The 23,119-nt window shown below is 32.5% G+C and overlaps 1 protein-coding gene and 1 long non-coding RNA gene across 2 annotated transcripts; one reads left to right on the top strand and one right to left on the bottom strand.

Annotated features, from left to right (window-relative positions):
- Positions 1-306: 306 nt before the first annotated feature.
- Positions 307-4,252, top strand: LOC123556448 (uncharacterized). The gene is made up of 4 exons (XR_006687453.2): positions 307-1,268; positions 1,522-1,597; positions 2,309-2,383; positions 2,880-4,252. It is a non-coding gene; the product is annotated as an uncharacterized LOC123556448 (long non-coding RNA).
- Positions 4,253-16,474: 12,222 nt separating this feature from the next.
- LOC128556862 (uncharacterized) lies at positions 16,475-21,622 on the bottom strand. The gene is made up of 2 exons (XM_053542673.1): positions 20,114-21,622; positions 16,475-17,014 (listed from the first exon to the last, which is right to left on the bottom strand). The coding sequence occupies exons 1-2, from the start codon at positions 20,342-20,344 to the stop codon at positions 16,886-16,888; spliced, it is 360 nt and encodes a 119-aa protein (XP_053398648.1). The 5' UTR covers positions 20,345-21,622; the 3' UTR covers positions 16,475-16,885.
- Positions 21,623-23,119: the final 1,497 nt, after the last annotated feature.

The following is a 23,119-nucleotide window of genomic DNA, read 5'->3' as shown; positions in this document are numbered from 1 at the left end:
TTTTCACAACATTTACTAATTCGTGGGAATCCCCTTTTCAAAAAGCATCATAGATAATCAATTGAATACAAAATCTTATAACAAACATCTGGCTCTTTTGTATTCAAGTAACAATACAGGTAACAATACAAAATCGGCCATTTCTACTTACGAAACCTGATTTTTATGTACATGTTTTTCATGTCAGTTCGAAAAATAACAGAATGATTAATTTTTCTCATGAAAGGAAAGCTTTTTCTCTCTTCGGTCGGAACTGTCAATACCTGATGGGTTGGGAAATATATGAAACTGTTCGCTGCATAACACTTTGAGGCAGTTTGGCTTCAAACATGTTCCACATTAACTGTGGGTAATCAAATGCCGATTATTTCTTTTCAGAGCATTTCAGACAAGACTGATAAACCTTACAATCATTTCCCTAGGGAATATCTCCAGAACTGACTGGCTTTTGACTCCTGTGCAACTACATAATATTGTTTATAAAATTAAAGTTTTAATATCTTTGTTTATTTTCAGTCTAGTGTCTAGTTAATGGCTTAAAGAATTTATTTTGCTCTGCTTTATTTTCATTGACAATACAATGATATATGATTTATAGCACACTTGTTGCAGTTCCACTTTAAATACCAAAGTTGGATATCATATGTTCCGGTAGTTATTATCTTGATTTGAATTGTTTCAGTAAAAGAAATATTATAAGGAACAAACATCCAATTAGGATTAGCCAGGTATAATACAAGAAATAATGAAACGAAATAGGTTCCTAAAAAGTAATAAGAAATCATTTTTATTAAGGATACAATTCGAAATGATGATAGATTATATACATTGTACACTGTCAGTGTTGATTTAGGACGATCCATCGAAATGTTTATTTACACACGGATATGAACATTATACCATGGGAAATCGTAGCACATAATATTTAGACTCAAGTCGGAAACATTATCCTGAAACGATTATTTTTCGTGATAAACCTTGTGCTTCCACAGATAATAACCAGGGCAAGATTCTTATCATTACTTCAAACCAACGGACACTAGCTTATGTTCCCAAAATGTAAACAAAATAAGAAAATCAACTGAAATTTATTTTGTAAATTAGGGCGCCAATATAAATTGAATTGATAAGAAAGTGCTAACTGCAATAAACGCACTGGAAAGCTATTTCGGATAAAATACATCGGTTTTAGCGGACATTTTTTATGCAGAATTACAGGAAATCGTTATTTGTTTTGGTCGTTTCTGAGCATGGATATTTTTCGGAAGGTTTGTATCCCTACATGTATATGTAATTAGATACTTTTTCTAGTAAATTTAGAAGAAAAGTTTGTTTTCCGTAAAATATTTTAAAATGAAGTATGTATCACTTAGTTATTTAAATGTTCATTATTTATTTGTACTGATCTGTTGTTCAAAAAGAGGGACTAATAATTATTAGCTTTCATTTAGTAAAAATTCATTGCTAGGACGCTGTATTTGTTACTCTGTGATTTGTGAAAGGTGTACTGTTAAATTTAAGAGTTCGCATGCTAGTTCCCACATACTGGATTCAGATTCATTGGTAATTGAGGCCTTGTGTACTATGCAATACAAAGGTAAGAAATTACAACTAGTGATCGTTTGATGCAAATAAGAATTGTACTTGTATAACAATTTCAAATAAAGAAATAAAGAAAATATGGAGAAAAAAAATGAATTAAAATATTTTGTACCATAGCTTCATTTATTTTCGGATCTACTAAAAAATTCTAGTGCCTAAATTTACTAGTTAACTAGATATATTAACAGTGTATGTAAAGGTTATACCAGAGAAAACAATATTGCCTTATTAGCTATATACAACACTTACAAACCGATTTTATCACTGTTATTAGAAGTTAACATAAAGTGATAAAATCAAATATATATTGTGTTTCATCTATAGTAAAAGTTGCAGTGTATGGTTTTTAATCTAATTCAAAGTACTGTTAAATCAATGTATGCATTAACTTGGTAATATTATGTTTACATAGACTATAAGTTAGAGCGGTTGTTGATATTTTCAAATTTGGTTGCGTTATCTATTATGCCTTATCTGAAATGTTAACACAATATAATGTATTATGGATGTACAAATAATTTGAGATTATAGAAAAATCTTTTAAATGTAAACAATGAAAACAAGAAATATATGTATAACATAGTGTTTCCGTCAATCTGCAAGTTTCATTTTAAAAATCTAAGACAAACATCCGATTATACATGTATTTTTAATAATATATTGATGTGAGTATTCTGTTCTAATTGTATTATAATCATTGTTGCAGAAAACTACATTCATGTGTCAACATTTGCTGTTATAAACAGGGATATACACAGATCATTGTGGATTATAAATAAAAGTAAGTAAAATGTCTTCCTCCTTTATATTACAGATTCTGTTGATTCACTTTTGTCCAATAATAACTTGACATTCACAAATTTTATTCAGGTGTATAATAAATGATTAAAAAATGGTGTTTAGTCATTTTATTCAAAACGTTCATACTTCTGTAATAATATTTTAAAGCTGGTTTTGAATAATAAACTGCTCCGAAAATTTCTTTCACAATTTATACAATAAATGTTTGCATTTATAGAATGAAAGTGTGATAGGTGATAGAAAATTATGCAGTCATATATTAAGAAACCAGGAATTCTCAAGCGCATAAATTGTCTTTATGAATATATATAAGGGCTAAAGTATGTATTTTGGAAGGTAATACCCATGAATTCATCAGGGCCTATACATCAAAATAGCCGTATTATTCTTACCAACCGCACATGATGAAAGTGTGTTAAAGTAACTACTTTTCTTTTAAAAAATCATATTTAATATTATGTTTTTATTACTTTCAGGTTGGATCTTTAAAAGCGACCACGTTACCTAACTGGAATAGTGTTTTTAAGTAGATGTATTTTCTTATTACTTTGAATATTACAGATATATGGACATTTGTTTTCGTAATGTGAAATGATAACGTTTCTCGAAAATGTCAGGACAGAAACATTCAATAATTACATTCTAACCATATCAAGTTGTGTAAGATGTGCAAACAGTGACAAAAATAACCATGATGGAAAATATTGAAAATCTTGTAATCTTTCACAATTTTTTTTATTACTTCTATGATGACTAATGGCAATACATGCAAACAACATGTATTTTGTCTGTTTTCAGAAAGTTAAATGCAAAAGGACTTGTATTCTATTTCACACAGTATCAGTTACCTTGGATATTCAGTTTCCTGATACTTATCAGAATTTTATCCGTTATCTTGGCTTTCCTGTACATTTTTATTCTTTATTCAATGACATATGCATGTATAATTACATAACACAGTGCTTAACACAGTGTTTGAATTCTGATAGCAACAGCAATACTCATCTTTTCATCAGATTTCAGAATGTCTAGAATTTTGAGTGCAATGTTATCACTCATTTTATTTATCTGATTTAAGATAGATTCATACAATATCAACATAGGTCGCTTGTAACGGCTTATCGGAATTCGGATAGCAACATTGACACACATTATTTATTTCCTCTGTTTATAGTTATATAATTCAGGTAGTAGAGTCAATGCTGTTTTTTCTACTGCCTGCTCTCAAATGGTGTTTATCTGAATTTTGATAGCAAACGCAACGCACAGTTTCTCTACTGTTCGGCTGCAGATCGTTTTACGCTATGGCTTAGGCGAATTCGGATAAAAACGAAAATACATACACAAGATCTATTTCATATATTCCTGATGAGATGCAAAACTTATAGCTATTTCAATTCAAATAGCAAAGCCAATGCTAGGTTTTTTGAACGGCATAATTGCTTATCTGAATTTGGATAGCAAAAACGAAACACAATTTTTATTCTGTCCAACTTTAGATAGTCAATATTGTATGGACTTGTCTGAATTCGGATAATAATACAAACTCACAATTTGGTCAAGTGTATTTACTTGTTCGTTTAATGATCAGGTACAAGGTTTCTTTCGTAAATTATCGTATTTGGTAAAGTGTATATTAGCTTAGGACAGTGTAACATAATGAATACTGGATTTAATCTGACAATATTTTGTATTTGTATATTAATATAAAATGAAGTGAAGTTAATCAAAGTCTGCCTTTTATCTGTTTTCGGATAGAGCAGTTTTCTTATACATATTTAGATATGTGGTTTCCTGTTCCCTGCTCGAGGTGTCTTGTATTATATTCATGATCATTAAAGTTATGAAACATTTACTTGTTCTTTTTGTGACTTTCTGATAAGATCTCGATAAATCAAGCATTTTGACAGTTTGGAAACTGTCAAATACAATTGGAACGTGTTTATTTTAATTTTTCCTCAGCAGTAATATAGTTAGCAGACTGAAGATGTTATTACTCGCAGACTGATCAAAACCAGCTTAAGGGACTATATGATTGCGCTTTTTTCGACCGTCATTTCGTTTTCAGGTCCGTCCGTCTTGTCCATATTTCATTCATCATGGGATTTCAATATTACTTGGCACAAATTACTCAATAATAAGACAATGTGTCATGTACATCTTTCAAACGCCTAACTTTAAATGGTCAAGACCACACTTGGCAGTCAAATGCTAACATGGCATGAACAGGATCGGTTTCGTGCCTGGTCGAGAGCTCTGCCGTCCATTAAGGGATAACAATATTACCATAATCAGACGACTTGTCATTTTAATTAAACAGAACCTATTTCATGTTCAATGTCACAGATGGAATTCAAAGGGTTTTTGCTTTCAATAACTTTGTAATATTACTTGGTACAAATGTTTCCCATAGGGTGTAATGCAACACCCTTATCCCTAACTCAGAGGTCAAGGTCACAGTCATAAAACAGAAGTCATTGACCTGATATCAGAATTAAGCTCCTCCCATATTGACGGACTCTACATAAGTTTCTTTCCAGACTGAATTTTATTACACAGTCCAGTTTCGATGTTGCACAACTTTTTTTTTCTAAACAGATTCTGTAATCTTAACAAATTTCCTTGAATATGGTTGTCTCTACTTTTATCACACAGACAATAGCACTGAATGACGTCATTGTGAAACGTTCATGATGATATCACAAAATTTACATGGATCGATTCTTGGAAAGGTTTACAATACACACAATACACTGTATGATATTCTTGTTCTTGATTTATGCCAAATTTAAGGCATGCACATTTTATTAAGTTTAAGTCTAGGATTCACTTCAGTGAGATTTTTTCTAGTTAGAAAAATGTTTTTCTAAGTGTTTGTGTAAATTATTATTCTCGGTTCAGTTAATTAAAATTCATGCATCAGTGTAAAGGAACATGTATCATAAGGCACAATTTTAGCCCCAAATTTCGAAGAAAATGAAAGTAAAAATACATCTCAACGATATGGATTATTTGAAAGAAAAAGGCTTAATCTTGCATTTTTTGAAGAAAAAATGTATTAGTTTTGCGTTAAGTCATGATCCATGGTCTAGTTTCATGTCATCAACACAGATTTTGTACATTTTTAGATGTTTTCATGCCCTTTATCAGCAAAGTACGATACGAGCGCAGGGGAGAACAATTTTAGTTTTTGAATATGTGTTGAGGATTACAAAAACACGGAGAATGATACATGAAAGAAAATTGTTCTAAGGTGCGCTCGTAGTAAATTTTGAACAAATACGGTACATTTTTACTCTAAAAATAGCCATATAAAGGTACAAAACTCTTGCTTTACTTGAAGAGCTTGGTGTAATGGTACGTAAAACATCTTTTGACGTCATGCGTAAGTCATTTCTTTTGAAATGGGTCGCGTGCGATCAAAAACTAGGTCAATAGGTCTAAAAATAGAAAAACCTTGTGACCTCTCTAGAATCCATACTCTTCAATTGATCTTTATTAAAATTGGTCAGAATGTTCACTTTGATGATATCTAGTTCAAGTTCAAAACGAGGTCACGTGCCTTCAAAAACTAGGTCAGTGGATCAAATAATAGAACTTGTGACCTCTCTAGAGGCGATATTTTTCATGGGATCTGTATGAAAGTTGGTCTGAATATTTATCTTGATGATATCTAGGTCAGATTCGAAAGTGGGTCAACTGTTGGAAAAAATAAAACCAGTAGGTCTACGTCGTCCGTGTGTCCATGCGTAAACTTTTGCTTGTGTACAGTTTTGCACACCAATCTTTAAACTGTCACTCATTGACCATAAATGTGACCTACTGATCTACTTTCTAATATTTTAGCATCAGTTTGAAACATGTGGTTCAATATACTCAGGTGAGCGATACAGGGTCATCATGATGTTTTCTTTCTTTGTTGCTTCATAATTGATTAACAAACAAAAGGAAGTCTTTATTTATATTTTGTATGCAATAAATCTGGAAAACTGTACTAAATTAGAAAATAGAAAAAGTGGAAACTCCACAGGTCGCTCAACACAACAAATACGAAAATGTTGCAGGCTCGGTTTGATTGAGCCTGTTCATGGACGGTAGTGGAAATGCATGCTACCGTCCACGCCCTCTAGCCCCGGGTTGAGCAGAACTCAACATTTACACATGCTAAAAGTACAAAAAAACAATTTAGAGACATCCGCAGATATGTTCATACGGCGGTGCACATGGAACCTTCAATGCTACACTAGTGTGTAATTCCATGAAAAGCGGCGTATGGTCCCCTTTTAAAATAATGGGTATGCCCTAAACGAGAAAACAATGAGCAGAACAAAACAAACTGGAATTTAGAAAGGGGATCTGAGGTTATGGAGGCAGCGCTTTTGAAATGCCATACCCTACCGCCTCTTAAGACAGTACTTTGGCAGATGTCCTTGAAAGCTTGGTTGATTGGTAAGAAGTCGGTTTCAGCCACGATAGTAAGAAGTATACTAATGGTCTAAAATAAGGATAACGTGTGATTTGTTATTGATGCAATATGCTATCACAGAATGATGTCAGAGTAAAATAACAAAGTATGTAAAATCTCTTCATATATACATTGTACATGTAGATAACTTGTTGCCTGTAGAAAACATTTCACATTCCAAATGTTTGGCCATTAGGCATTCCATTGGCCATCAAGATACAGATATCGCTAAGATAGTTTCAAATGATTGAAAAAGAAATGATCGGTGTTATAAAAATATATTTCAGGGCGTAACAGTTTAAACAAAAGTAAATGATATTATAAATAATCAAGTGGTGTCAGCAACAATTACACATTAGACTTTTAATAAGTATTTAACTAGTTTACTTCCGAAAATTCTTCTGCATCTTTATATCAGGAAATAAGATATTAAAATATTTTACAACATGCGATGCCTCAAGAGCCAATACGTGATTTAGAAGTTCCTTGTTCCGTTCAAGGGAAAACAATCATCTCAGTTGACTTTAAATGATCGAGAACAATCCACTAAATTTGGATTTCTTCTTTCGAAAAATTCGTGATCTTTAACTGGAAGAAACGGCGTTTAAACACAATGCATCTCAAGTGCTGGTGTCCGGTTCCTATTTCAAAAGTCCGTATGGACTAATTGTCTTTAACTATGACAAATAGTACAACAAGGAAGACAAGTGTGGTATTCTAAGAAGACGGCTTTTAAACACAATGCATCTCAAGTGCTGGTTTCCTATCCCTATATCAAATGTCCGTATGGGCTAATTGTCTGTAAGAATGACAAATAGTACAAGGAAGACAAGTGTGGTATTCTAAAAAGAAGAAATTTGAACAATTAAATATACTTAAAAATTAATGGATGGGAATAAACATTTTCGTTTTTATCTTTTACACATAATTAATTACTGAAATCCTAAATAATAGATTAAAGAATTAATACAATCCTGGTGGGATTCAATGTATGTCAATAACAACAAGGCCAGGTATCCAGGTATCCAGTTAGAAAAGCCTTTCAGCATAAAAAAAGTTTTCAAAAAGCATGTATATATGAAACTTAATCTGATCTTAATTGATGATCATCAAATGAGTGAAACTGCTATATAAAAAGGTAACTATATGAATTTTTGACTTCTTGCGCACTTGAATAAAATGAGGACAATGCAGTATGTATTTACAGCAAGTCATCTAGTTTCAACCATTTATTTTAAACGTGAATTGCAACAGGAAGTAAATGGTAACGTACATAGATTTGCTCTTTTACACCACAAGCTGGGTCAAGTGTTTAAGTGATGTGTTTCAATCTCATATTGTTTATGTATGTTTGTTAGATAGTTCATAGTAAATTATTGAGTTACAATGTATAATAGACAGAAAACAAAATATATTTCGTACTTTGTTACTAATATTGTAAACCTTTCCTGTCTTATTTTTCATTTTATAAAACTACACAGCGCAAAGGGCCTGGATTGTTTAATTATGTCTCTTTTGAAAAGTTAAAATTGTTATGTAAGATCTTGTTGTACCCTTGGAGTTGTGTTTTGAGCGAATTTGGGCTAAAGTCACATGAACTCCTTTCATATTTTTTGTCAGGTCCTGTTCTAACCGCTGATACAAACTATTTTCCGACACTATCTATCTCCCGATACTGACCAACCATTTACAGGGACGTAGACACTTCCGTGCGCGTCAAGCCCAAAAAAGACACTTTTAGTAGAAAATAAAAGAAAATCGAGACAAATAAAAGGGAAAGAAACATTTGTTAGTGGTTAAAAAAAAAAAACAGGGATGAAGAACAAGGTTATGGTGAAGTGTGTTCAATGTTGCAAACAGCGGCATTAAACTACTCAAGGGTTGGAAAGTAGGGAATGTCAGGTGGAAGATTATTCCACAGGACTATAGTCCTGGGAAAAGGAATATTCGAGGTTGTCAGTGGTGACAGAGATTACCCTGTAAGACAGCTAATGATAATGGCGTTATTGCCTAGTTAAGGGGATGAGATAATCTTCCATGGGGAATGCAATCAGTTGATTTGAGATTTTATACATTAGAGAGAGTCGGGTGTAAAGGCGCCGGAGATGTAGCCTGTGCAATTTTTGACTGTATAGCATGTCAGTGACAGTGGAGTTGCGGCCAAAGTCAGACATAGCCCAACGTGCTGCCCGTCTTCGGACCGCTTCTGTTTTGGTCTATTTTGGTTTGTGTGTATGGAGACAAGACTTCGGAACAATATTCCAGCTGTGGTCTGACGAGGGTCTGATATGCCATGGAGTTTGATTTGTCTTTTTGGTTGACCTATTTATATTGGCGTCCCACGACAGATCGTTTGAGATATCCACGACAAGGTATTCTGTTGAGGCGACATATTCTAGTAATGTATTATACAGGTGGTATTATGAGGGAATAGGATATTTCCTTCTTTTGACGCAGATAACTTGACACTTGGAAGAATTGAATTCCATGTCCAAGTCCAGCTGACACTTTTCTCATGGCTCATTTTATCAAATGCTTTGCTGAAAATCTTATAGTATCAGGTCAACCTGCTGTTTGTTTTACACTGATTTGACAAGGTCATTTACAAGCATTTGAGGAGAAATAATGGATCCTTTTAAAAAACAATGCATAAAAAGTCAATCTGTTACCATGGTAACAAGTAATTAGATTTGTAACCATGACAAGTTCTAAACTTACAAAATAAGATAAAATAGATATAAAACAATAAACATTTTTTGATGTGTCTTTATTTTGGAAAATTGAGAAAATACAATTTTTACCTTACTTTTCAGCTGTTTTGAGTAAAGAAGAGTTATCTCCCTTTATATTGTTTTTCTTATTCAAGTATTATAATGGGTATTTAATGTCAAAATGAATTGTACACTGTGTTAGCAATAAATGATCAGATCAAGTTCTAATTTAAGTAAATAATAACTTCAGTATGGCACTTTTTAAGCATATCCCCTCATAAACCAAATATTCACACTCTTGGACGCATGTATATATAAATCAGTACTTTTTTTCTAAAAATACTGACTTTATTAAGATATTTGGCAACTAAATCAAGAAAATAGACATATTTTATAATCTAATGATGCATTCAAAAACAGAATTGGATCGGGGGCCCAAAACACCCCTTATCATACATGGTCCTTTAGTGATTTTTAAAAACTTTAAAGTATCTCTGACCTGAGTCTGGATCAGGTCTCGGATGATATGGGCGGAAGTGGTTTGGTTCTCTCACTCCTTCCAGCCAATATCAACCTCGATCTGATAACATTGATATTAAAAGACAGTAGCCTGTTATTCTCTATAAAACAATAATCAGCAACAAAATATAGAAAAGAAACGAGATATCAATACAATATGATATTATTAATGGGGCACACCGGTATTATGTACATTTTATTCTGTTCTATATACCATACATTAATGTTTGTATTGTGTGAGAAACACATGAGATAGCTTACATATAGAAATTGTATTAAAATAACTTCTGCATAGAATGAGCTCTTTGAATTGAGTAACTACTGTCTAGAAAGATATCACTGAATGGAATAACTACCGCATAGAAAGATTTAGATCACACTGAATTGAATTACTACAGCATAGAAAGATCTCACTGAACTGATTAACTATTGCCTAGAAAGATATTACTTAATGGAATAAAAACATCATAGAAAGATTTAGATCACACTGAATTTGATATACTACTGCATAGAAAGAGCTCACAGAATTGAATAACTATACTGCCTAGAAAGATGTCACTGAATGGAATAAAAACCGCATAGAAAGATTAAGATCACACTGAACTTAATGTACCACTGCGTAGAAGGATCTCACTGAATTAGATAACGACTGCCTAGAAAGATATCACTGAATTGACTAACTACCGCATAGAAAGATCTAGATATCACTGTATTGAATTACTACAGCATAGAAAAAACTTACTGCATAGAAATAGCTCATCGACTGGAATAATTACTGCCTAGAAAGATCTCACTGAACTGAATAACTACTGCACAAGAAGAGCTCACTAAATTGAAAAAAAAAATACTAACTAGAAAAATCTCACTGAAGTGAATGATTACAGTCTAGAACGATCTAACTGAATTAAATAACCACTGCATAAAAAAGCTCACTGAACTGAATATCTGCTGCATGAAAATATTACTGAATTGGAAAAGTACTCAGTAGAAAGAGCTCACTGCTTTGTATTACTACTGCATAGAAAGAACTCTCTAAATTAAATAACTACTGCCTAGAGAGAGCTCATTTAATTGCATAACTACTGCAAACAATGGGCTCATTGAGTGGCTTCTTAATGTTGATAATCTCTTATTTGCAATTACAAAAAAATTATACTGTTGTTTTCATGTGTAAGATACTCAAATAGATCAGGAAGTTTGTACATTTCCTTTTCCATGTTATCATTTGTGTTTAAATATGTATGATATTATGAAGTTATTAAAGGTCTGAGATAAATAGTCTCAAACCCTTTCCTTTCGCCAGTGTGACGCCAAATAACAAAAACAGCATTGTCTTCTTTTGCATAATATTTGCATTTTTGTTAGGGTTTTGTCTGAAATGTTTTTCATTTGAAAATTAATGTTTCCCTTATAAACACGCTTTTCTATTAAAGTTACCTCGGGTTACCCGAATTCATTTTTGTCTGTAGTTCACTTAATATAATATTGTACAATCTAGTTAGTCAATTTTATACAATCTTCGTTGCCAAAATAGTAACCGTCTTTTCATCGTTCAGGTCAGTAAGGCAGAAACATATAAAACGATATATCATGGTCTAGGAGCTAGTCTATCACGGAGAGCATAGACTGAATCCTTTCACTAGATTTAGATATAAAAGACAGTTGTCCTAGCTACTCTACTCTGATAATCGAAACCTACCTTTTTCGAAATAATTGCCATGCGTGTTTGCATTTTGATAATTCTTTATTGATTCTCCCCTGTATCAATAAATTTTTTTTTTTTTTTTAAACTGAGTTCCGAGGAGCAGTTATTAATTCTGAAGAATGACAAAGTGACACTATTAGAATCCTAAGACGTTTATATAATTGAATTGCAAAATAGAATCCACAATATCTTATCATGCACAGTAAGCACAGATGTGTTCATTCTGTTTATAGTTTAAAATGTATATACTATATGTGTTACACTAACAGGACCACTTGAAAACTCGTGTCATATACTGGCAACTAGGTCAACATTTTAGGACGATTTCGGCCATATTATCATTAACCAGCTGGACCACGTATTGTAAAAATGTATGTTGTTTTGATGTTTTTCAGTTAGTATATTTTAATACCCTTTTCACTTATAAAATGTGTTTTCTTACATACATAGACGCATAGAAAGTGAAGTCAATATCTCGTATGTAGATAATCGATTGGCAATACAAAAAATATGCATTGTGCATGTATAAAAAGTAAGCATTATAGTCCCATCAATTAAGCATGATGAATTTATTTCTTGTGGGTAAAGGCAAAACCTGTTTACTTTGATGCTCTATAGCAGCACACATGTTTTTATTCTCTTGAGTATTTATTATCTTTTGTATGATTGTATCTAATTATAATCATTAGAATATTATGTACAAAATGCATTTTCATTGATATTTTTGCCTATATCCTACGAGATATGAGTTATCCAATTAAGCCATATATATCTACGTTAATAATTTGAAATTAAATCTACAAAGAGAAAACATTCAACAGGGTTTCAACGTTCTATATTTACAATTAGTTGGTAAAACCCGCTGATGATCACATATTAATTTATTCCAAAGCTGGGATATTGACCGGTCAGACCATGTAATTTGATTAAAAGAACAGTAAAGTCTTGAGATAACGTACTTCTGTAACTGAAGTTTATTTACTCGTGTCAGTCAATGATCATGAGATAAAGAAGTACTTGAGTACTTGATATTTGCTGAGAGCAATTTATTTTATAAGTATTAGAGTATCCATACTACTGTATAATTTAGAGCGATGTAAACGAAATTTGATATATCAGTTTTCAGTGAAAAAACGTTGCATACTTTGCAAAATTTACCATTCATTTATGGGTTCGTACAAAACACTAAAGTAGTCTGACTACCAGTGGGATATTTTTTTAAGTATTTCAACATTTACTATCTCAGCTAATTTTCCTTTTCTCTCTTGACCTGTATTCACCTACTATCAAATTCTGAATTTATAATTATATTTCAAATCTCGAAAACATAAGTTGCAGTAACTTCTATACGGTAGCTCTTTGTCGTCAATACTATATTTATGGCAATTTGGTTAAAATCCATACTTTAAAAACATACAGAGCCAAATTAATTTTAGCATCTCGGTATCTAATTTTCATGTTAAAACATTGATGAATATCTTTAGCAGATGTGAACTTAAGCTGACCTGTCAGAAATTTGTTACTCGGTAAAATTGGTGGATTAGATCAGTGTTTAGTGATTACAGATGGTCAGTGTCCTAGTCAATATGTTCTAGTGATTCAGATTTAGTGGGGCTTATAAATCTTTCTTGTTTGTTACAGAGCAAGAAAAAAATCCCTTTTTCTATTATTAGAAACTAAATTTTTCAGTTTGTGATGCCCATAGTCATAATATTTTTATGCATGCTATCCTCCGTTTTAAAAAATTTGATTATGAAATGATGTCTCTGTGCCTTAAACATTACATTGGTTGTGATATGTATGCTATAGCTCTATCATACAAACGAAATAGTAGCGACATTCACAAAAAGAATTTCGGATTTCTCTAAGTACGATATTTGACTTGTGTGCTTTCACATCTCTCATTTATTTTGACATGTAAAATATCTAATGATACCAAGAAAACATTGATAACTATCTTGAAATCGTTTTGATTTTATCAACTCTTAGCTACTTCTTTTTTTCCGTATTTGTCCTATTAACATTACGTTATTAAATCGTTTCCCAAGATATCAGTTGGTAGCTAGTTTAAGCGATTTAGATATCAATTAACAATTTGCGATGCCAAAATATTAGTTGATATATTCTATTATATAGTTTTCTCAATGTTTTTTTTTTCTTATGCTATCTAAACTTCATTCTTTTACATGAAGAACTAAATAATCAAATTTATATCATAGAAGCTATCAGCACACAGAAAACAGGTTTAAAGTATCAGAATGTAAATAGCTTTAATTTTCCATTTCAAGGACATCTTTAGTTGCATGTTACGATATAGATATACAAATCATTCGTGATATCAAAAAATGAACATGAAATATTAAGTTAAGTCATGATATCATTAATGAGTGAACTGTATGAAGAATCTAGATATCCCAGAAATGATACCTTAATCTGGTGTTTTAGCATATATGTTATTTAATCTGTACGGGAAATCAGGCAAATACAATAAATTCAATAATATTCACATATAATTAATACAACCGATAAGAATTTTAAATTGAAAAGAAAAAGTATTAAGTATTAAGATTTTTAACATAATTATGTTAATCATTTTCTACTTTCCTACTGATAGCAGAATCAAGAACAGGAATTTGATATAAGTGTTGTATTTATATGATTCTGTTTTTGAAGAATCTGAGAAGATATACAACTATTTGCAGTCTGCCAGAACACTTCGCTTTAATTGGCCTAAGTTGGGTTGTATGTGTAGGTAGCAACCATCTTAAGTGTTTTCATCAGCGTGGTTTCAACTTTCACAATCGAACTTTCAACTTTCATCATTGTTTTAGTTTCGAATTTCAACATCGTTGTTTCGACTTGAAAATCGAAATTAAGATGTTGAAAATCGAAACTACGATAACGAAAGTCGAAAGCACGATGATGGAAACATGAAACCACGATAGTGAAAACGAGAAAAGTTATCGACTTTCACTATCGTAGTTTTGAGTTTTCAAAGTAGTGATTTCGACTGTTATTATCATCTCATCGTAGTGTCGTGATTTCGGCTTTCGAGGTATGTGGCTAAGTAATAAAAAAATGATGGTCCAAACGGAACACAATAAAACAATATCACTGAATAACAAATGTAAAAAAGCTAGCACATAATGTTTTAAAAACAAGTTAACGCGGTAAAGGCCTACACACAACAACTACGTTCATGTGAGTATTAGCTTTTGGTTGGTCTTTAAGGTTTAGGAGTAAATAGTTTATCAAACAAAGAAATATTTGATAAACAAACAACATCTTTACCGACAGTCTACATTACATGTAATGCAGTGCTGTCCCGTACGATGGATCCTTGAAATATTCTGAAAAAGTTGTTCCCCTTTAAAACTAAATGGCATGGGTTAACTAATAAAAATTAATAACTGTTAAGTATGGTGGCACAATTTTAACATGAGATGATAGGTAGCTACACTAGCCACTAGACTGGTAATAAATATATTTCTACATTATTCCCTTTTTTTGTATAAATCGATTTCATACGGACAAAATCCAGTACATTTTAGAGAATTACACAGAGGAATGGTGTTTCAGTTATCATATTAAATTATGATACTGGACATAGGTTATAGACTGGCTCAGTTCACTACATTCAATCATAAGAATGTAAAAAGATATATCATAGTCTAGGAACTAGTCTAATAAGTAACCAGCGCAATACTTTTAAGAAACGAAGTTATCTTAAAAGATTATCTCAATAGTCTATATCAATGCAATAATTTAACTTAGTATCTCGATTTTTTGTGTGTGTTAGTGCCCACAGTTGCCATTACTTAGCAAGACAGCTATGTCGATACTTTCAGCAATTATCTTGATATTTCGAGCTTTCCTGAAAACATCTCTCAATAGCCTAAAGTTTCCTAAAAAATAAAAAGAATATCTTAAAAAGTAATTTATTACGATAATGTTTTCAGGAAAATGCACAACATTTCTGTAGAATATTATCATGATAGCTACCAGGTATCTCGTCGCAGTTCCAAGAACTAACACGGCATTTTTGCGCTAAAACATTTTCAAAAATGATGCTGGAAAGGTAACATATATTAGCAGAAATGAAAGAAGTCTGGTTGATTATGTCATATGTAGTCCGTCAATTGTGGACTTATTTCAGAGTTTTAATGTTAAGAGACCAAGTATCTTGTCCGATCATTGTGTTTAGAATTTTACTTTACATTGTGTTATCTCTACAGATGAAAACAGAAAAACCGATACCTCTTATAAATGGGATACTAATAAAACTGAAAAATATGAAGAAAAATAAACAGCGAGAATTTCATCTCAGAATTGAATAATTTAACAAGCTGTTTAAATGATGAAAGTAATCCATCTTCAATCGATACAAATCTTTTACATTTTTCAAACATTATGCACAGTGTTTGCGCACCACATTTTAAAAAAGATTATAAAATCGGAGTTACATAAACCTTCCGCCACGGATTTAAAATAAAACATAGTTTGACGAAGAATGTTCATTAAAAAGAGACAGATTTTATTGTGATTGAAATAGGTTTAGAGAAAATAGGTCAGATAGTAACAGAGTAAAACTTATTGAATCAATGTCGGGTTATGAAAAGACTATAAGACAGAAACGGTTTAATGAACGTAAACGTAATACAAACAATTACTGAAGATAGCTTGGCACAGAAATAATAATACTAAAAAGAACAACCCAAGACAGTTGTATGAATACATTACTTTTACTATTAACAATTTTACTATAGCAAGCAATTAATATCTAATTTCGTTTAAATTAATGGTTGGCAGAAATTGGTCACAGCTTCACATAAATGTCAATATACAAATACATATGATATAAAGTATATGTTTAAAATGCAGATGTGGAGGCCCTGTGAACAGAGGCCTAATACAGTATACTTGAAACAAACAAACTTCTTATTACACAACGTTAAGATATACTGGTGGAGGCTGACCTAACCGCCGAACCTGGGATCAGAATTCAACGGAGATCAGGTATACAAAAACAGACATACAGAATCAGTGACTACGTTAAACGTTTATATATGACACATACACATTTCACAGTTCTGGAAAACAAACATTGTCATGTCCATACATCAACATGTGAAAACTGCCAATATTCCATGTGAAGCTGTAACGACTGAAGGGAAGGAAGGTGTAGGCTGAACTTGAACACATAAGATGTACCTGAAATTATAAAGAAAAAGGAGAACACAAGCAAAATAAGGGGAGTGAGGGTGGGATATTAAACATCAGCTAGTATAAACAATCGAGGATTCCTTCGATAAGAAGCAAAATCAACACTCGCATCTATTTGCAAACGACCTTCTTCTTCCATGTGCAAAACTGAAAGGACCCAAAAGGAGATTATATCGCAACAAGTATATTAATATACCAACAAGACATAAGCTTAAAACGGGCCCTTACAACAGGATAAGAGCTCCTTCAGTAACAGGTTTTGAATGGTAATCATTAAAAACACATTACTGAAGATAGCTTGGCACAGAAATAATAATACTAAAAAGAACAACTCAAGACAGTTGTATGAATACATTACTTTTACTATTAACAATTTTACTATAGCAAGCAATTAATATCTAATTTCGTTTAAATTAATGGTTGGCAGAAATTGGTCACAGCTTCACATAAATGTCAATATACAAATACATATGATATAAAGTATATGTTTAAAATGCAGATGTGGAGGCCCTGTGAACAGAGGCCTAATACAGTATACTTGAAACAAACAAACTTCTTATTACACAACGTTAAGATATACTGGTGGAGGCTGACCTAACCGCCACGTCGAGAATTTGGAACAACGTGAAAAATTCTTGACAACCGCCACCAGTATAGCGAAGCAAACCCTGCCTGAGAAGCTGTGCCTTAATAATTTATTGCTAAAAAGGACTGAAGCTTGTGTTGCAGAGTGAATAAAAACAAAATATTTCCAAATTATGACAAGTGCACCCCATCCCTGTTGAAGAGACCCGTCACGGAATGAGCAGCGAAATTATTAACGCTCTCTGTAATGAAAAATAAGTTAATTACTCAGTGAATAACAATGATACCTTGATTTACTTCAAAAGGAAACAAGTGTAAGATTAATGGTTTAACTTGCCGCCTTTTCATACCACCCTGACTCTGACACAGTATGGTCGCATTATGACGCTGCATTACAAGTTGAAAACCCTCAGCTGATTCCTTGTCGTAACGAAATACCGACTTTATAATTGAACATCCAACTATCCAAATATGGGTAGGACGCACTGAAAAGCTGAAAACAATTGTCAACAAAAAAAGGCAAACAGATGGCAGGTACAATGAAACTGCTTATATGCTTAAGATCTGAGTGACAACAGCTGACGTGAGAGGATTCTAATGTTATATTTAAATGCACTTGAATCCGGGGCGCAACGCCCCATTCTTGTAATATCGTAAGCAGTCATGCTGCTGTTGCAGCACCTACTCTGAATGAATGTGGTTTATATGGAATGGCACTAGTTTGAAGCACTAGATGGTCGAACAACCATATCTCTCTATTAAATCCAGGGGTCAAGTAGAACAATGTGCAAGGTTGTAAATGAATAGTTACTTCTTCACCTTTTTCTGATCGTTTTTTGATGAATGCAGAATTTTGCGAAGTACACCAATGCTTACAATACTAACGTCTCCCTCACATAATGCGTGACCTTTAGCACTTATATTCGAGGAGTTTGGGTTCGTGTGTACAAGCTCACATATCCTTAAAAATCAAAAATGGTCAGTGAAAATACTGCTGAAAACTGTAATGCCTCAAATATAGAAGAGAAAACAGTATTTGTCACCTGTATAAGTTTACGAAGTAAATCAAGCGTTATAGGTTGCCTGATGTCAATTGTCCGATGTAACTATCAAAACTGATAAGCATTCAACGTAACATAAATCTTTAAGTAAGATGTTCGAGACTATTAATTTTACAATAGAAGAAATGTCCGAGATATACAAACTTGTTGTATGACGAGCTACATTCTTGATTAAAAGATGGGCTAAAAGTGGAATAAGGTGCAAGTCGTCTGTGCATGCAAGTAAAGCTGACACGATCGGCACTAAATATATAATGTTATTATTATTTTATAATATTAAAATATAAAAAGGTTACGTTATTGCATATACGAACGTCTGCCCTCTAGAAGGCCAAATGTAGAAAATCAAACTACTTCGAAAAAGCTGCGCGTCCTAGTTCATGTACGCCAGCGCTATCAGTAAAGAAGTTTAGGACAGAACTATCCAATCAGTGTAAGTCGTGGAAGCTGCAGTAACCATTAAAACTGTCAAACAAAATGATAACCATATCATCTGTTATTGAACTGGTCACTCTTAAATGATGAGAACTTTTAACCAAATTGCACATAATAGCATAGAAACTACTACTAAATAGTCTAGAAAGGAAATGGCTCTGCTACAGAAATTTAAAGATCAACATACATGTATTTGCATTATTTTCATACTTTTTTTTTTTTTTTTTTTTTTGCTACGGGAAGTTAAGGTATTTGCATATATCTATAAAACAGCCTTTCGGATTTCCTCTTGTACCGCACCAGCTATTGTAATAAATTATCAAACTTTTCCCAATGGCAGCAAGAGATTGCACACTCATAGGTAACGTCTTGCCGTAAAATAATCCCGTCCTAATTTGAAGGCGCTGGTTTTGTAATCGAAACCCTTTGTTAGAACCCTCTAAAAATTCAGCTGCCACTTATTTATTTGGATATAAAGAAAGGTAGACTTGTAATACTGCTAATTCAATAAGGGTTTTTGGTGAGGGAATGGAGGTTTAAGTGACCCTCTTTGAGATGCCGGTTTTGACTATCTGAAGTTTCCACGAGGTCCAAGTGACGAGTACATAGAACGATATTGATTGGTAGCTACGTGATTCTGAAACAATAAATACTTCCTAGAGTGCTTCCTATGACAACGCGTAAAGTTCGTATACACAAGCAAATTTGGTACAAATACCTTGAAAACTAAAGTCATAACATTTTCTTGCGCACGGTATATATAGATACTCATGTACATGTACATTAAGGACCGGCAATGAATCTATTGGTCGGAGCCTTTGACTGAAATTTTAGATATCAGTCTGCGTCAGTAACAAAAAAACTCTGACCTTGACAGTTATAAATGTGATCTGAGCGTAACAATACTGTTTACTCAATGAATTCGCCATTAACCATCTTAATTTTAACATTTGCTGAAACGTGGTCTCCCAAGTCGTTATAAATGCTCTACATCGGAACCACTCACCATTTTGTTCAACACTGTCTGACAGTGCCGCGAATCATCATCCAAAATGCTCCTTCGCCGCGCAAACACGGAACAATGGTGTTCTGCAACAAGGCTCACCACAACCACAAGTTGTTGCGGGTTCAGATTCACCGGTTGCGGGGCTGAAACGGCTGGGTGGCTTTGCGGTGTGGCTGTACCATCTGGACTGTGTTGCGGAACTCCTTGGGTTTTTGACGTGTTGATCGTCATATTGTCTAGAAATAGTTAATTGTATACTTGACAATTTGGCATAAAATATATTAATATATGTAAATTTGTTGCTAGCCCGGAATAAACTTTGAGATAGAAAGGAAAATATGACAAATTTGCAATTTGGCAGCACATCAATTCGAAATCATGTCACCAGCATACACAATGTCTATAGTGGGCAATCAGTTAATAAGACTGAAATGGTCAATCATTTAACAAATGGGCTAAAATAAATTCATCAATATACATTAGTCATGCATTCAAAATCTAATTACCATCCAACACAATGAATATAATGAGCAACTCTCTTTTTTATGATAGAACATAGCCAAATGGGCAAACGCAGTTCATCAATATACATTAATCATAAATTAAAAATCCGATTACCATCTAAACACAAAGTATATAATCGGCAACTATCCGGTTACCATCAACACAAATTAAATAATCGGCAACCATTTTGTTAATGATAGAACAGAGTCAGATGGGCTAAACACAGTTCACCAATATACATTAATGTTAAATTCAAAATCCGGTTACCATCAAACACAATGGATATAGTCGACAACCTACTCTTTTATAAATGATTGAACATAGCCAAATGGGCTAAACACAGTTCATCAATATACATTAATCATAAATTCAAAATCCTGTTACCATCCAACACAATGGATATAATCGGCTAAAATAAGTTCATCAATATACATAAATCATTAATTCAAAATCCGGTTTCCATCCAACACAATGCTTGTAATCCGAAACCTTTTTAAAAAATGATTGAACATAGCCAAATGGGCTAAACACAGTTCATCAATGTACATTAACCATAGATTCAAAATCCGGTTACCATCCAACAAAAGGGATATAATCGGCAACCTATTTTTTATTTTTTATTTTGTTATTAAATGATCGAACATAGCCAAATGGGCTAAAGACAGTTCATCGATGTACAATAATCATAAATTCAATCCAACACAATGGATATAATCGTCAAACTATTTTTTTTCTTTTTTTTTTTTTTTTGAAATTATCGAACATAGCCAAATGGGCTGAACATAGTTCATCAATTTTCAATAATCATTAATTCAAAATCTGGTTACCATCCAACACAATGGATATAATGGGCAACCTATTTTTTTTTTTTTTTTTTTTGTTTAATGATCGAACATAGCCAAATGGGCTAAACACTCAGTGTACAATAATCAATAATTCAAAAATTTGGTTACCATCCAACACAATGGATATAATGGGCAACCTATGTTGTTGTTTTTTTGTTTGTTTTTTTTTTTGTTTCTTTTTTTTTTTTTTTTTTTTAATTTTTTATTTTTATTTTTTATTTATTTTTTTTTTTTAAATGATCAAACACAGCCAAATGGGCTAAATAGAGTTCATCAATATACATTAATCATAGATTCAAAATCCGGTTACCATCCAACACAATGGATATAATCGGCAACCATTTTTTTTTTTCTTTTTCTTTTTAAATGATCGAACATAGCCAAATGGGCGAAACACAGTCAATATACATTAAACATCAATTCAAAATCAAGTACCATCCAACACAATGGAGATAATAGCAACTTTCTTAACTTTCTCTTTTTTATTAGAAATGATCGAACATAGCCAAATGGGCGAAACACAGTCAATATACATTAATCATAAATTCAAAATCAAGTACCACCCAACACAATCGAGATAACAGCAACTTTCTTAACTTTCTCTTTTTTTATTAGAAATGATCGAACATAGCCAAATGAGCGAAACACAGTCAATACACATTAATCATAAATTCAAAATCAAGTACCATCCAACACAATGGAGATAATAGCAACTTTCTTAACTTTCTCTTTTTTGTTAGAAACGATCGAACACAGCCAAACGGGCGAAACACAGTCAATACACATTAATCATAAATTCAAAATCAAGTACCATCCAACACAATGGAGACAATAGCAACTTTCTTAATTTTCTCCTTTTTTTATTAGAAACGATCGAACATAGCCAAATGGGCGAAACACACTCAATATACATTAATCATAAATTCAAAATCAAATACCATCCAACACAATGGAGATAATAGCAACTTTCTTTTTTTTATTATTAGAAACGATTGAACATAGCCAAATGGGCTAAAAAAAAGTTCATTCTTAAGCAGTAATCATAAATTCAAAATTCAGTTACAGTCCAATACAAAGGATAAGAAAAGCACCCTTCTTCCTAAGCCAGTACCGGCTGATACAATCAGACATTAGCAATTGGGCTAAGATCTGAAAGGCTAACTATAGATTAAGATCTGAAAAAAAAAAAAAAAAAAAAAAAAAAAACAGTCATCCTTCTTCAAATGACAATAAGTGATAACTACTTTTTTTTTTCTTTTTTTTTTTTTTGTAGGAAGCCAGCTTGCTTTATATTCATTCATTTGATTGCTTAATTAACAATATTCTTCTGTACAAACCATATACATTAACCATCAGGACTAAAAACAAACATACTGCAAGAAACGGTGGTATATTGAAATTTTACTCACACATGCGCATTTAATTACTTGATCCGTGCTCTTGAAAATTTAACTTTGCGTAATATATATGTGAAATGGAAGTTAAATGTACTTCACTTTAGAAGAAAATACTTTTCAGCGAGATTAAGTCTGATAAAGTTGCTTAAACCCTCTCTTTGTAAGCAGGTATCATGAATAATAGACTCTTCCACGTGTTAAAACTACATATACTCGCCACTTGTATACAGAAATCGTCTGCTACACTGCTAGCATGGATG

This window comes from Mercenaria mercenaria, chromosome 5 (assembly GCF_021730395.1).
Source record: "Mercenaria mercenaria strain notata chromosome 5, MADL_Memer_1, whole genome shotgun sequence".
NCBI lineage: Eukaryota > Metazoa > Mollusca > Bivalvia > Venerida > Veneridae > Mercenaria > Mercenaria mercenaria.
Note: the sequence above shows the minus strand (reverse complement) of the source record. Positions and strands in the feature narration are given on the sequence as shown.

Excerpts from the sequence above, each read along its gene's own strand:
- LOC128556862 (XM_053542673.1), bottom strand. The coding sequence starts at position 20,344 with ATGACGATCAACACGTCAAAAACCCAAGGAGTTCCGCAACACAGTCCA. Across the intron at positions 17,015-20,113 it reads AGACAGTGTTGAACAAAATG|GTACATCTTATGTGTTCAAG; the intron begins GTGAGTGGTTCC and ends TTATAATTTCAG.